This window comes from Polyodon spathula, chromosome 40 (assembly GCF_017654505.1).
Source record: "Polyodon spathula isolate WHYD16114869_AA chromosome 40, ASM1765450v1, whole genome shotgun sequence".
Lineage (NCBI taxonomy): Eukaryota > Metazoa > Chordata > Actinopteri > Acipenseriformes > Polyodontidae > Polyodon > Polyodon spathula.
Window position 1 is genome coordinate 304,357 of NC_054573.1, and position 16,801 is coordinate 321,157.

Here is a 16,801-nt window from a genome sequence, read left to right on the forward strand (position 1 = left end):
TCACTGTTTAGAGAGGGTTAGATTATTCTAAGCACTAATATAAGAGAACGTTTGCAAACATTTTTCAAAAAACAGCCCTGAGAAAAAACCTGACCATCTTTAAACCCGACCATCCCAATCCTCCGACGTGGAAAGAAATGTTAGTGTTGCCCAATTAAGAAAATAATTGGTTCAATTCAGTAATACAATTCAGTAATAATTGGGAAAACCAAAAGACCTGAGATCTGAGTCACTCAGTACTCACAGATGAAATAGCTACTCTGCGCCTGTCACTAAAGCTTGAAACAGGCTTCCTAGTTCCAGCGTACAGTAATGCACGACACCTAGTGGCCAGTAAGTAAAATGGCAGTTTTTGGATAGCCATTGCTTTTTGAGAATCACTCTTTGCTTGGCATGCTTTGTGTTTTCCAGGACTTGCTGGGAATATCATGCAGCTGTGATGTGTTTAATTATTAAACCCAGCTTTCTATGCTATTATACTGAGATCGACTCAGTACCTGATCTGTACTAAACCCATAAGCATTATTCTTAGTATTTATAATTGTCTTTATTTACTGCTCCGGCGCCTCTACCAAGATGGCGACCGCGCTGCCCTCAAGTAACTCTGTTCGTCACCCGGCTACGCGATGACGTTTATCATCACCCCCGGCACGTCTAGTTCAGTAGGAAGCGTTTGGGCAGCCATCTATTTTCTCCTGAGCAGAAATATTTTTTAAAAAATAAAACGCAGTACTGTTAAATTAAAGCAGAATTAATCATCTCCGGAGCCGTCACACCGTCGAAATAGTCCGAGGCGCCTGGAAAATTGAGGAGAGCAGAGATGTCAGAGACCTACAGTATGTTAATTGTGTATCTGTGCACCTACTGACACCTGCACTGTTAATTGTGATGATCAGTGAACTGTTTCATTTTCTTTAGAAATAATTACATGTATGCTCAGAGCTGTGCATCCTGGGCCATATGCTATTTTGCACCACCCACTAAAATCAACTTTGCTTTTTTAAAAAAAACAACACATTTAAATAAAGTATTACCGTTTGCATCCGTGTTTTAAAAACAAAAACCACGCATTTACGGTCTCGCTTATTTTAAATGAACTGTAAGAATACTTGTTAATTGCTAGTAGTAATTTCGAGTATAAAATCTAAAATACCTGTTTGTTTGTTTTTTTGTTGTTGTTGATAATTGTACAGTTTAATATCTTCTGTCGTCATCGCAAACACCAACTGTACAGTCCTCTATGTGATAATATATTATTGATGTAAAGCATCGCTGTGTTAACGCAGGGAGTTGTAGTTCATACAGGAAGATGGTTACCGTGTCTTATGTTTTAAATTTTAAATACACTAGGTATTGTACTTTGTTTGTTGTACTGTAAACCACACGTCATTGCACGAACCTCCCTTGACTTATGCAATCGCTCGCCCCACCCCCCCACCCCCACTTCACGGGTACCGTCTTGTTATTATATTTCCTTGGGCTGTACTGTTAACTGCATTATTCAACCTGTCGTTATGAAATGCAATACAATACAAATTCAATACAGTACAGAACCGGCTTTCTGTTGCATTGAAAGAGCTGCTGTTGTAATAAATATAGTGCTTCCTTGTTTAATTATGACTGAACACTATCTGTTGCTTACTATCTTTCTGCTATAAGACATTCTGCATTCATATTTTGTGTTCTGCACTGTCAAAATACGGTGCCTTACATTAATAAACGCACGTAGCATGGCAAAGCATCCCAGGTAAATTATATTGTGCTAAAGTGCTGGGCAATCAAGGTTGGTCAGCGGCGGGAATAGGACACTCAGAGACAGTAAGTGCACCTTATAGCCTGGAGATCACAGGTTCGAATCCAGGCTATGTCATTGCCAACCATTACCAGGGGGCGGCGCACAATTGGCTGAGCGCCGCCCGGGTAGGGAAGGCTTAGGTCGGCAGGGCAAACCACGGTTCACGGCGCACCAGCGACCCCAGTAGCTGATAGGGTGCCTGCGGGTCTGCTATGGAGCCATTCCGATCTGTGTTGTCCTCCGGCACTATTGGTCTGGTGGCTTCGCTGTGGATCTACAGGGATAAGGATTAATAAAAAATACAATTGCCGATTCCAAATTGAGGAGAAAACCAGGGTAAAATCATTGTCAACTACTAAATATATAAAAAGAAAGGAAAAAAAATTGGCAGTACCCTGTAGTGCCACCACCCCCCACCCCCCTTGGTGCCGGCCCTGCATAACATTTTAAATTGCTCAGCAAAATGTACTATAATCCACGTTTCCCTGTTTCTGTGATTGCGAATGACTAATAGAAAGTGAAAAATGTGTTTGCTGAGCTACAGCCCGCTGCTGTCTTCAACACATTTAGCTCCATGCACCCCGGAATCTGTTGTTCTGGAGCACCGTTCGACAGCAGAATCAGAGGAACACGTCACTACAGCCCCTGCAATGCAACACGAAAAAGTAGCACATTTGCACAACCACCACAGTGACTGCAGTTGTGTATAACTTGGTTGATTTTACATCTGTTCAATGTGTAATTGTTGCTAATGGTACAACAGGTAAGATAGTCAACATTCGTGCTAAGCAGGTTCTGTAGACCCCCCCCCCCCCCCCCCCCCCCCCCACCAAAAAAAAGTGAATTGATTAAAAGTAGTACATTTATTAGAATCTGCTGAAGGTGGGTATCAAAGTAGACACAGTATAACTAAACACATTAAATATTGTGTTCTTGCTAGAGATCTGTTTTAATGGGGCTTAGATATTGTGTGCTGAATCGATTAAAAGGACATTTAAACCCCCCCCCCCCCCCCCCCCCAATGTAGAATTGATGTGATTGTGAGGCACTGCAGCTGTACGTTTTAACACTTTGGTTTATTGCTGAAATGAAACTGCGCTATGTGAGGGTGTTGTTTGGTGACGTTTTAACGGCTGGATCGGCACATCTTATAAGCGATGTATTGATTGGCTTCTCCTTCCTCTCTTCAGATTTCCTTTTTAAGTTCCTGGTGATCGGCAGTGCTGGCACAGGGAAGTCCTGCCTCCTTCATCAGTTCATTGAGAATAAATGTAAGTAATAGTGAGTTGATGCAGTGAGCAGGTAATATAGATGTTTGCCTGTGATTATTTCAAACTTGAAAAATATACAGATAACAAGTGGACAGTCGTCCGGTACAGCAGCGGTGGCTACAGTACAAAAGCTATAATCTAGTGTTTGGAGTTGTCATGAAAAGGTCTTTATAAACCAAATGTTGCTGCCTGTTGTGTATTCATACAGGCTGTTTAACTGTATTTTTTTTTTGTTCTTCAGTCAAGCAGGATTCGAACCACACAATCGGAGTGGAGTTTGGGTCCAAGGTGGTCAATGTGGGCGGGAAGACGGTGAAGCTGCAGATCTGGGACACAGCTGGGCAGGAGCGCTTCAGGTGAGATTGGGGACTGAAAATGGGGCCTTTTGGGAACCTCGAGTCCTTTTCAAGTGTGTGTGTTTTTTTTTATTTTATTTTTTTTATATATACTTTTTAGAATGAGTAGTTCTTATTGCAGTTTATTTTTTATTTTATGTTATTGTTTTTGACAAATCTGTGTTCTGGAGCTGCTGTTCACTTCTAATCATAGATATATATTATAGCCAGGTAGATCAGCCAGAGTGTGTTAATATTGGTGCCAGTGCCACCAGTAAAAGGACTCTAGTCCAAAGGTCATCCTCTCTGTGTCCGCAGGTCTGTGACTCGGAGTTACTATCGAGGTGCGGCTGGAGCTTTGCTGGTCTATGACATCACAAGGTGAGCCCTGCCCACTGTTTCACATCATCAGCATTACCCTTTTAACAGCTTTCTTTGTTGAATGTCATGTGGTTGTAAAAGTTTAAAGTAGCATCAAGTAGAATTCTCTCTACTAAGGTAGAATACCTGGATTGTACCATCTTAAATAATTCTCTTACCCAGGTGACGTTCATGGTGTTTGTGCGTGCATGCGTGTATAAGTAATCGCAGACATACACATGTAGAAATGCACTAGCAAACGGTGACTCTTGTAGTTTCTCATATCTCCAGAACCCCTTGATTTAGATGATAGTGCATTCCTTGTGCAGTAAGTGCCCATGCTCCTGTCCTTCCCCCACGACAGTCGCGAGACGTACAACGCTCTGACGAACTGGCTGACGGACGCGCGCACCCTGGCCAGCCCCAATATCGTCATCATCCTGTGTGGAAACAAGAAGGACCTGGACGCAGACCGCGAAGTCACCTTCCTGGAGGCGTCTCGCTTCGCTCAGGAGAACGGTGAACGCAGAACTGACTGCTACACTGTGCTTTTTTGGGTCATGCTTTATTGACCGAAAATGAAAATTAATTTGGGGGGGAGGAGATGCCACTTATGTTCTGGGTTTTTCAGTTAGGGGATCCCTTTTATAAAAAATAATAATCACAAGCTTTCAAGACCTGAGAGGTCTCTTCTTCAGGTGAAAGTAGGACAGAGAGATTAATGTTTACATTCAAAGGTGGCATCAGAACTATTAACAAAAATAACCCATTTTGAATCACTACAGTTGTAATACTGCAAGGAAAAAAAAAAAATAATAATGTCCTTTATGAACCACAAGGACTGTTTCTGAAAATAATTGAATTTCTTTGGCCATGTTTAACAAAATAACACTGGGAAAAAAACCCAACAACTATTACCTGTGAGAAGGCCTGGGATGCACCTAAAAGCCCTTAATTCGAAGGGGTGAAAAAGTGTGTGAATCTGGAACTGACACGTTCCGTTTTTCTCCACTCCTCCTCCAGAGCTGATGTTCCTGGAGACAAGCGCCCTGACAGGAGAGAACGTAGAGGAAGCCTTTCTGAAATGTGCTCGGAACATTCTGAACAAGATCGAGTCAGGTACTGTCCATGATTCCTCCGGGAGATTTCCTTGTAATCCAAGAAGTCACCTTTCTACAGTACGAGACAGGGATGGTACAGTGTACACAATGACTTTCAAGTTGCACCCTTTCTACTTGTTCTGTTCAGGATGATTTGATGAGTATTTAGCACAAGGTATATGTGATTCAATTCAGGAGGCAATGTGAAGGGAGGCTATCAGTCTTTCCGTCTGTCTGTCTGTCTGTCGCACTTAATGTATAGAATTGTACCACGTTAAGTTTCCTGTCTGTTTTATAATGCATCTATGTTTTGGCAGGGCAACTTGTCAATCTCCATACAGTTCGCACAATTTCAAAAAATGTATACAAAATTATAACCGAAGGGATATATAGCTAAAGAACCATTTATCCAATGGAAGTTCCTTTAGTTGTTGGAATCTGCTGTATATGGACAGTCTGTATGTGACTGTGCTGTTCTTGTTGTTTTATTAGAGTCTGTGGTATATGGACAGTCTGTATGTGACTGTGCTGTTCTTGTTGTTTTATTAGAGTCTGTGGTATATGGACAGTCTGTATGTGACTGTGCTGTTCTTGTTATTTTATTAGAGTCTGTGGTATATGGACAGTCTGTATGTGACTGTGCTGTTGTTGTGATTTGCAGGCGAGCTGGACCCTGAGCGGATGGGTTCTGGGATTCAGTATGGAGACGCCTCCCTACGCCAGCTCCGACAGCCCCGCGGAGTCGCAGCACAGAACCAGCAGCAGTGTAACTGCTAGGGACTGGCCAGGACATGCACCCCACACAGGGCCTGGGAAAAGGTAAGCAGAGAGGGGACACTGCACACGCACACAGAAACACAACAGACACACAGGCCTGGGAGAATGTGGGGAGAAGTGAGAGTACAACACCTGCACAGACACACGCACAGACACACACGCACATACTCGTGCACACAGATACACAGACACACACGCACACATTAAGAGTGAAACAACTTCTAACTCATGCTGTTTCTGGTGAACACCAGAGCTGAAGTTACTTCCCTAACCCTTTGTGTGTTTCGATTTCATTCTCACAGTGCTGACTCTCCACTGGTTTCAAATCCCCCTCGACTCAGAGGGTGAATCTCGACCCTTTCTGAAAAACAAACCAGTGCCCGAGATGGTGTGCCTTGCCCGTGCCCTCCTTTCCACCTTCCCGGCCCTCCTGGTCTGCTCACGAGTAAGCCTATGGGAACAGTCTCCCGCAGAGCCCAGGTTACCCAGCAAGGGGCAATGCGCTGGTCACTGGTGTACAAGGCAGGCCTGCTCTTTCTGAACCACTCATCTGCTGTGATCCACTGAGCTTTGAGTCCCATACTTCCTAACAGGGAGGCGCATATTTGTAAAACTTTCACCCCATGCATTAGTCAAAGATTTTTATCCATAACTTCAACCACTCAACCAGGTTAAACTGTTATAAGAAAAGCTTTGTCCAATGCCTTCATCGGTTTCATGGCTTCTTTTGACAGTAAGAGATGACTTTTAAAGGGTTATAAAGCCACTGAATAGGTTAAGCAGCAGTTACACACAGGGTCCTTCTGGGTTCTTTCATTGTCCTTCTGTGTTCATCATTGTCCCTGAGTTCTGTGTTCTTTATCATTGTCCTTCTGGGTTCTTTCATTGTCCTTCTGTGTTCATCATTGTCCCTGAGTTCTGTGTTCTTTATCATTGTCCTTCTGGGTTCTTTCATTGTCCTTCTGTGTTCATCATTGTCCCTGAGTTCTGTGTTCTTTATCATTGTCCTTCTGGGTTCTTTCATTGTCCTTCTGTGTTCATCATTGTCCCTGAGTTCTGTGTTCTTTATCATTGTCCTTCTGGGTTCTTTACTTGTTCTATGCTGATTTGTCACTGTACAAAGTTGACGCTTCATGGTATCTAGCCATTTCCTATGCTTTAGGTAACATTGTCTGAAACCATCTAGAACATTATAGTGAAACTGACTTAACGGAACAAAAAGTAGTTTGCCATCAGGAAACGGCAGCACATTTGTATTCTGTGTTTTTGAAATGGCAAATTAAAACAAAAAAAAGGTAAAACTATTAGAAAATAAGTCAGATAAACAAAGTGTCTGACTTCATTTCTTAGTGTATTACCAATTCTAATTGGCTGTACAAATAAATGATCCCCCTTTGAAGATGCTTGCTAAAGGTAATATACAGTGTAATCTGTGTTTGTATTTAAAGTGCTGTGCATCATATCCCATGTTCTTGTGGTTGCAACTGTTGAGTGGGTTGTTGGTTGATGCTTTAATGGTAAAGGCATCTGTAGTGTAGCCATGCAAATGTAATACACAACAGGACAGTCAATGTTCAGTGCACATTTCAAACAGTAGCACAAGTACTTTTACCCCTACCCTCCCCACCCCCTTTTTTATTTACCTTTAATTGAGCGGTTTTCTGGTTGACAAAACAGAAACCCAACTTTTTCTCTAACTTTCTGACAATGTAAAGTTTGGTTCAGTGGGATTACAAATATGTGCTATCAAAATGTAATTCTGCTGTCATAATTGCACTGGGAACCTTTGCAGGAATTGCAAAGGGAATATAATTGGATGTCAGCACTTTCTTCCTTTGTCTCTGATTGGCTTTGCTGAGACTCTTATCACCTGATCAGTTAGCCCATTGATCTTGGTAAGCTGATTGGATGCCCAAAAGGTCCCATGGGTTGCAGTTTAACATAAAACCTAATTTACAACATCTCATAAGAGTGGGCTTTGCATAATGCCCTGTGTGTGTGTGTGTAGGCACTGTAATATGTTACAAATGATGTGGTTGCTGCACGTTAGTGCATATATCTCAGGTAAAGCTAGCAGTTTTGTAACCTGACCTTGTGCATACCAGTCGACCAGCGTATTACCCCATTCTCTTTTATTTGTAAAATAAATCTAAACTAGGCACCAATATGTCACTCCTACTCTCTCCCCTGTGTTATCTTGTAGTATCTCTCTCATTCTCTCTGCTTCTGTTATGCCAACAGATGTGTAGTCAAGTCTAGTACCTTTGATTCCAGCTCCTGATGTTTCAAAGTCTTTAAGTAAAGCATGTTACAGGACTGTTCCAAAAACGTTCTTCCACTCTATCTAAAGGAATAACCCAGGCTTTAAAAAAAAAAAAAAAAAAAAAAAAAACGCTCAGAATTGGCAACATTGTCACTGGCCCTCATTCAGCCACACTTCCTATCACTTCCTGTTATGTAGGTCACATGATCTGATTGTAGTCAAGCCATAGCAGTAAGTCTGACCTACATCACAGGAAGTGATTAGGCACAAGAATGCAAGATTCAATCTGTTGTGCATTAAACAGAATATCTTGCTCTCAATAGAGGTGGTAATGGTTTCTTGTACAATGGTAAGACTTAAATACATAATTTGCTGAAGTTTAGTGAATGTTTTGTAATGCATTACACCTGAACTTGAACCATCAGGACTCAGAGTTGAGTGCATGCCTCTGTTCCAGTGTCTTATTGCAGTGACTGTGTGAAGTTCTCAGTTTGTAACAGACAGTCCGAGTCAGTCGATTCCAAATGCACTCTCTTTATTTTTATTGTTTATTTTAAATACTGTAACTAGAGACTAACATTGTAATAAGATTGAAGTAGTAAATGTAAATGTAAATGCAACATTCCTTACTGAAAGGTGACTACTGAGCCTGCTGTTACAGCACCACATGTGGAACGAGACCCACACCAGCACTTGAGCCAGGGTGCCCAGTAAACTACAACAGCTGCACATCTGCAAATCTAGATCCTCTTAATGAACAGCTTGCTGTGGGAGATTGTAGTGAAATTGTGTAGGTTTGCTTGGCTTTCTTCATTGGCAGGTGACATACAGTGAGAGTGGGCTGTATAATGGAGGATAAATATGATTGATTTGTATTGGGGCACAATGCTTCAGAAGGTATATCTGGTGACATTTTAATGATAGATTCACCCCCCAGCTTAATGTTCTAAACCGGCTAAAATAGGAGGCTGTTGGGAGAGGCTCACTGTTTTTACAGGGCACCCCTTTAGCACCACCAGAGTTCAGAGCAGAGCTGTATACTGAGTGGATAGCAGCCTTATACCAGTGACTGTGTTGAACCTATTTGAGCACAGGGCTAGTTTCAAGCCACGTCTATACATGTAAATACCTCGGGATGACCTTGCAAGATTAAAGAAACAAAAGTCAATAAATACTTCAAACACCCAGTGTGTGTGCCATTAGTTTACTAGAATGGCTGCATTGTACTGTATACTTGCATGATAACTGCTGAACAGGGAACATGAACAAGGAGATAACTGTCCAATGGGTTTTTAAATAGGACTGGTGCAGCGCTGAGTGTGACTCGACCCTCTCGGCAACAGAGTACTGTGCTGTCAATGGGGGCCTTTGTGAGGGTTGTTGATTGAAAATGTAGTGTTGTGTTGCTGTGGGATAGAGAGGGGGTTTACAGCAAATCTGGGGCTGAATTCTGGTTTAAAATAAGTATATTTACTAACATAAAAAGTACTTTAAAGCTTGAAAATAAAAATAAAATATTTCCCAGGTAAGTTCCCCAAGACTCTCTTAACTCAAGCTCTTTAGAATGGAATGATATCAAGGGGTAACTCTCCTTTGTTATATTTCTAAAACCTCACTGTATAAACTATTCCATATTTCAGAAAAGAAAGCTCAGTTGTTGCCTAGTAACTGATACAACTTATTTAAGATACTGTATATCTGAATCTACAATGCTGTAAATATGTTGGGTTTTGTTTGCCTTTTTTTTTTGTGTGCTTTATATTTTTTTCGTGAATGTTATTTATGTGTTTGGGGATTGCCCGTGCGTCTCTTTAGACATATCTGCAAATGTCAGGCTTTAGCACACTCTGTTTAGGATCACAGTGCAAAGGTTTGTGTGTTACAGAGAGGTGTTGTATCAAAGTTTGAAATCATCACAAAGTCTTTTCCCTGCTGAAAAAACAATAAACAAAAATAATAATTTTACCACCCCCGCTTCGTCACTCCATTGCCACCCACCTCTTCCATAAAAGCTCTTCAGATCTACGGTGAATGTTCCCACATTAGTGTCCATGCGTGCGTGTGACGTTTTTAATAAAGAATTTAAAAAGAAATGGTCATCTCTTAGACTAAAGCACCCAAATTGAATGCTATGAACTGAGACTCCAAGTGCTATGTGAAGTTGAGCAAGCCCTTTGATAATGCACTGAGCAGTTTGAAGTACTGCAATTACATTGCCCACCTGTGTCACCATATGTATTTGAAAGAGAAAAGGTGCTTTTTTTGCATGCTAGTTTTAAGGACTGTTATATGAAAGTTTTCTGTCTTTTAAAGCACATTTTTATAAATTTAAGTTTGCCATTCAGAAATTACTTTAACTGTTTTAGAGAACTTTGTTTGCAAAGAAAACCTAAGAGTGTTTATAAAACACACTTTCAAAAACAGTCTTTAAAATACATTCTTTAAAACAGTCCTTAGTTTTGTGAATAGGGTCCCTATTTTACATTGAGCACCACCTTTCTATCCAATTAAAATAGCTTCTTAATGGTGACATCACAATAGCCAAATATGTCCACAGTTTTGTTAAGATCTAAGATTCACAGGAGGAAAATATAATGTCTGCAGCCAATGGAAACTTAGGTGAAAACAGCCATTATTGACCCAGTTGCAGATAAAAAGCCTGTTTTACCACTGCGACCAGGGGGGCGCTGTTTTGCCACTTGGCAAGGAGCTCCGTTGGTGACCGCAAGTCACTGAAGCCTGTCAGTATTGTGTAATGACTCTCGCCACTGATAACTGAGAAAGCGTTTCTGGTATCACAGACTATCTCCAATTTTCTGCAACAGTCACTGTAACAAAATCAGATTTACAAAAAGAAAACAAAAACAAGTGTTAGACAGTTAGATATTTGGGTTTGCTTCGATTTATTACATGCTGCAGTGAAGAAAAAGCATCTAAATGTGTACTTACAGTATTTCATCTTGCAGCCTTCGTAAAGTTTAGTGGGAAACTGTTCCAGCACAATGGCATCTGGGGTCCAAGTGCTTTCACAGAATATCGAACGTCACACTTGTATGCCACCTCACCTTGTATAACTTGGTAGATCTTTTTAATTAAGTACTAAGAGACCGGTTGAGAAATACATTTACAAACAAAATCCCTATTCAAGAGACTGTAGGTTCATTTCTGAATAGAGAACTAGAATGGTTACTGGGCAGTATGATCACTAGCTTTCTACATTGTGAAGCAACATGTTTTTTGGGGGTGTTTGTTTACTGCAGACCTATCACCTGGACTTTATGGAAGACCAGTAATTAAAGGTAGGCTTTGCTTTTGCTTTTCTTTTTTAATTTTTCAAAGGCTAAATGTTAACAACCTTAACCTTTTATAATTGATTGTGCTTCAGATTTACACCTGAATAAGCTAATGATGTAAAAAAGCAACACGAACAACAGTTTCTTCATAATAATGTTTATTCCACGAATCAAGATACTCATGTAGAGTGTATATAGTAGATATGTAAACACAAAGGCACAACGAGAGCACAACACTACCACAGATTCATTTTTACACTTGCGCTAACTCACAAAACGGACTGGACAGGCTAAACACGGGGAATGCTACATCTCCCCTTTCCATTCGCTACCAAGGGACAGGAACAGAAACAAAAAATAATAGTTTGTATAACGTGTTTCTTTCTAAAAAAAAAAAAAGAACTAGACCTCTCTAGTTTTAAACACTGTACAAGCACGGTGCTGTCCTAAACCTGTCCTGGTCCCTCAAATAAAATTCAGACATCATAAAACTCAACACTTTTTGGAATTAGATCAATAACAACAAAAATAAAAGCACACTGGATTTCAGCAAACAATGCCAGGAGAATTAACCAGAGAACTGTAAAGCTGACCCATGACCTCCCAACAACCAGCGAGTGAGGGCAGTGCTTCATTTAAAAGGGGTCATTTCTACTACCCAATACATTCACAAATCTGCTTGCTGTATCTTTAGCAATTCCAGTAGGAAATGATCATTCTCAGCACCTCATCCCTTAATCACTAACTAAGAGGTACATTGAACAGTGCATTGAAAACTGGATTGCTTTGAGGTTTATTGAGCCCTTGAGCCAGTGAAATATTATCCAAAAGAGATCATTCCTGTTCAGGGGTGGCCAATCCTGGAGAGCTATTCCACTCCTGGTCTTTGTTCCAACCCTGTTCTGAACCAATTAAACCTCCCTCCAGACCATGAAGTCGTTCAGGATATCATTTTACCTGTTAAACCTGGAGTGGAATAGCCCTCCAGGACCGCGATTGGACACCCTTAGTTTAGACGGTCCATTTGGGTGAGACAGGAGGAGATCTTGGAGGGGCTGTAGCGAGCGTAGGTACGGACTGGAGGGCTATGGCTTGGCTGGTTGGTTCAGTTCCGGGAGGGCACGGGTTTACAGGTTCTCAGAGGGGAGTAGTGTCTCTGGTGTGGGAGGGGGGAGTCAGGGGAGTGAAGTCCTGAGGTAACTCTACTCCAAGGACTGCAGCATCAGTAGCTGTTTCAGCACCTTGGTCTGGCTTGTCTCTCGAATCTCTCCAGCCAGGAACATCTCATCCACCACAGTGTACACCTGCCATCAGGACACGAGAGGGAACAGCAGTTCAGAAGGGTGTCTTTTTTTTCCCTGTTTTATTGGTAGTCTATTACCAGGGATGTGCAAAATGATTTGATTCTCTGTCCCTACGGATAGTGTAATTACCACTCTATCAGGTCAACTGGGATTCTTAAACAGAACGGAAGGAAAGCTGCTAATTGCAGATAAGGATAAGGCTTGGTTTCGTAATTATGCCGTTATCACAATGCCTCTAGGGCAGCATTATCGTCTCAGAGATTGGAATCTATAACAAAATCATGTATTCTGGGATTCACAGCCATTATCATAGCATACGCCTTTGTGAAAGATGGTGGGTAAGACTTACTTCTGTTTAACAGATTTCTGTCAATTTTTTAATCATGTAGCATTTGGCACTTTGTTAAAGACATTGACCTGATTGGATAAACTGTGTGTCCATTATTCAGCGTAACTCGCCTTCCCCTTTTGTTAAGACAATGTAGAGTGTATGTAGAGTTGAGAAATTAGAAAGAAACTATGTTCGACTTACCTTGTAGAAGTTAAATACCAGATCTAACTCACACACATTGTGGAAATATTCATTTAATACCTGAAAAAAAAAAAAAATGTTACTTTGTTATATTTTTGAATTGCAAATATACTAAGATTTCTTGATTGCTGTCAGTATTAGGTTGTCCTAAAGTCATTCATTTTATTGCAGACTACTGAAAAAACATCTTGTTTTGAAAGCTCAACACCCCAGTCTTAAATAGTACAGCAACAGCTGCTCGGCCATCAACATTATCCTACATTTCATTATAACTTTACTGCTATTGATTCGCCTGTCCTAACCATTTCATTACCTGAAGTTAGCAGCTGTAACACTTAATTGGAGAATATAAGAGTTTCAAAGTTTCTCTGCTGTGTGCTGGTGGAGCAAAGAAAAAAGAAAGGGAGGCTCCTATACTCTCATAACAGCTTATCTCTACTCTGTGCTTGTAGAGAAAGAGAAACAGGATCTTACACTCTCATAACAGCCTCCCTCTGCTCTATGCGTGTAGCAATTCCTCGGTTTTGAAAGCACTCTGGAAGGTGCTTTGATAAGGACAGGCAGTTTGGGTTGTTAGTGATATGTGGGGATCACTGAACACAGTAGCCATTACCTCTACAAAGTTGTGAATAGCCTCCAGGTATGCCAGATTATTGTCAGTCACATCCACACAGATACAGAAATACAGGCCGGCGTAGCGTCTGTATATTATTTTGAAGTTCCTGAACTGCAAGGGAAAGAGAAGGGTCAGCTCTACTGGTGTGGCTTTACCGTCTTTTCTGATTTCTCAAATGGAGCATGCAGAACATAGAACTCTGCAAGTGTGAAAACACTGATCTTTTAAATATAATTACAAGGGTTATTCAGCACTGTAATTATCCAAGCTAAATGAATATTGGCTTTTAAATTCATACGTGCAGCCTTATTCAAACCACAGTTGCAATGAACTGTCAATTTCTGTAAAGCAAAAACTACAAAACTGATATCATGAAAAAGTGTATGAAACACATACTTAAAAAGCAGGTATCCACTTACAGCTCAATACCTTGTGATATACAATGCCCTTTATATAATTGGATATGTAGTTCTTTAATAGATGTGTGTTAAAATCAGAGTCTGGGTAAATTCCTGTTTTTGATCAAAATTGCAATCAACAGTATTCTGTTGAATTAGCTTTTCAACAATTTGGCAAAAAATTACTTAAACGTCACTGTTAGTCCAATTAAATTGCCTTCAAATGAAAGCAGTTGATCACAATAATTATGTCTTTAAAATAGCAATCCCAATTCTTCAAAAGAACTGGGAATTTTTTACAAAAGTACTTGGAAATGGAATTTAAAAAAAAAAGGTATTGACCCCAACTCTGGTTAAATTATACAGCTAGGCTAAATAGATACAGTGCAAACATGCATGCAAGCTTCTGGCCTATATACTTGTCGTCACGGATATACATTTTCACAGAGGATAATAAATGGAACAGCAGCAGAATACACATACAGGTTTACAAGCAAGTTATGTTATTTCCCCGAGTAGAGAAGCGCCTTTAGGGATTCCCCCTGGCAGTCTTTATTCCAGGCTTGATTATAAAGCAGGGAATACCTCACCTCTACGAAGTTGGTGTGCTTGGCGTCTCTGACAGTCACCACTGCGTGCACCTCCTCAATCAGCTTCTGCTTCTCGTCATCGTCAAACTGCATGTACCACTTGGCAAGACGAGTTTTTCCAGCCCGGTTCTGAATCAGGATGAATCGGATCTGAAAGCACATCCAGACAGAGTCACTCACTCGCTAACACTCCTGCATGAATGTGAATGCACATCCAGACAGAGTCACTCACTCGCTAACACTCCTGCATGAATGTGAATGCACATCCAGACAGAGTCACTCACTCGCTAACACTCCTGCATGAATGTGAATGCACATCCAGACAGAGTCACTCACTCACTAACACTCCTGCATGAATGTGAATGCACATCCTCCAGTCAAGAGTGACATGCTAACAGTCGTACATGAACCTGAATGAGCTATTTCATAATAGGGGTGTTAGTTTCCTTTTCTAAATATCTAAACTTCAGGACTAAACATGTTTAAAATGCTAAACACTAGCATATGTAGCCCCCCCCCCAGTACTTGATTATATTATTTGACCAGCATATTTTTCACAAAAGTGGAAATGCACAGGCAATATTATTTTAAATTGTTTTAACTCTACTAACACTACTCTACGAACATAATACAGTAAAAACTGAAATGCACAAACACAGTGTAATAAACACTAGCATATGTAGCCCCTCCCCAGTACTTGATTATATTATTTGACCAGCATATTTTTCACAAAAGTGGAAATGCACAGGCAATATTATTTTAAATTGTTTTAACTCTACTCTCTCTCATAATACAGTAAAAACTGAAATGCACAAACACAGTGTAATTAATACTGCTGTCTCTCCCCTCTCCTCTCTCTCCTCTCCTCTCCTCTCCTCTACCCTCCTCTCCTCTCTCCCTCTCTCCTCTCCTCTCCTCTCCTCTCCCCTCCCCTCCCTCTCCCCTCTCCTCTCCTCTCCGACCAGGCTTGGTGCCCTGCCCCTTTGCTCTATATGGCAAATGACCGTAATAGTCTACATTTCAGGAAAACCTAGAAAAAACACACAATATGTGAACGTCACTAGCTTCTGACTTAGTTATTTTTGTAAAAATATCGAAGAAAAAATAATAACTATCATATGACAGGCCGCCTCCATTCATTTACGAATTGCCTCTGCACTTAAAGCCGTCAAAATTAAATTTAAAAAAAAAAAAAAAAAAAAAAAAACAGACTCACCATTTTGTAAACGCCTTAAGCGAATCTCAGCGTTGCAGAAGAAACTGAAAGGTTTTGTTTCCTGGTGAGAAATATAAAGTTATTTATGTTTCTCGCCAAGACCTGCGAATTAGAGCTCAGCTTTCATACCCAGGCAGGAAATCCGGGCAAAGCCTTTGGCGCGATGCATTGTGGATATTGTAGTTCGTTTAGTTGGCCGGAAACGATGTCATCCTGCGCACAGTTGCAGTATTTTTGACTGGTCTGCCAGAAAGCACACGGGGTAATAGAGTCCAAAAACACTCAAGAGTGGCGCCTGTAAATAAGCACATTGCAAACCATTGATAGAAACATCTTTATATCCTTAATTAGCCCAGTAAGCGGCATTGTCCTCATTTGAGGACAGGCTGCTTTGTAACTGTTTTGGATCTTTTTTAACTAGCACTGCCACTGGTCTGGTGCCGGGTACTTCTAACTTGACTGTTCTCCAGTTAGGACGCTGTGAATATACATGTTGTCACTGTGCCTATCCTGTTGCTATAAACTTTTAATAAATGTAGAAACAGTAAACGCCCCCTCGCCTATATTCATCACAGTTTATTTTATTAACATTGGGGCATATCTTTTTCGCGTCTTTAGTGAACTGCTGTTTAAAATCCTGTTACTTTACAAAACAACAAAGTGTGATTGGGGATCTAGGTTTACTCACGTAGTCTCTTACGAAGAATAAGCATTAACAGGAATTGGTCTCCAGTGAAAAAAAGAGGAATTTTATTCTCCTATCAAATATCTGGACTTTTTGCGAAACCTTGTTAAACGGGGTAACGGAGTATTACACGGACGAAAACAGGAAATAACCTAATTTCACCTGTGTGAACGATAAAGGGTCACCACCTGGTGGACCCCTACGATTTAGCAATCGTCCTTTGCATATATATATATATATATATATATTATATATATATAGTATAT

The 16,801-nt window shown here is 40.7% G+C and overlaps 2 protein-coding genes across 2 annotated transcripts; one reads left to right on the forward strand and one right to left on the reverse strand.

Annotated features, from left to right (window-relative positions):
* Positions 1-646: 646 nt before the first annotated feature.
* LOC121304920 (ras-related protein Rab-4B-like) lies at positions 647-9,866 on the forward strand. The gene is made up of 8 exons (XM_041236350.1): positions 647-836; positions 2,986-3,066; positions 3,308-3,422; positions 3,720-3,782; positions 4,126-4,280; positions 4,785-4,880; positions 5,523-5,680; positions 5,941-9,866. The coding sequence occupies exons 1-7, from the start codon at positions 821-823 to the stop codon at positions 5,636-5,638; spliced, it is 642 nt and encodes a 213-aa protein (XP_041092284.1). The 5' UTR covers positions 647-820; the 3' UTR covers positions 5,639-5,680; positions 5,941-9,866.
* Positions 9,867-11,335: 1,469 nt separating this feature from the next.
* On the reverse strand, positions 11,336-16,003 carry LOC121304878 (AP-2 complex subunit sigma). The gene is made up of 5 exons (XM_041236293.1): positions 15,851-16,003; positions 14,635-14,784; positions 13,644-13,757; positions 13,031-13,090; positions 11,336-12,498 (listed from the first exon to the last, which is right to left on the reverse strand). Exons 1-5 carry the CDS (start codon positions 15,851-15,853, stop codon positions 12,397-12,399), a joined length of 429 nt encoding a protein of 142 aa, XP_041092227.1. The 5' UTR covers positions 15,854-16,003; the 3' UTR covers positions 11,336-12,396.
* Positions 16,004-16,801: the final 798 nt, after the last annotated feature.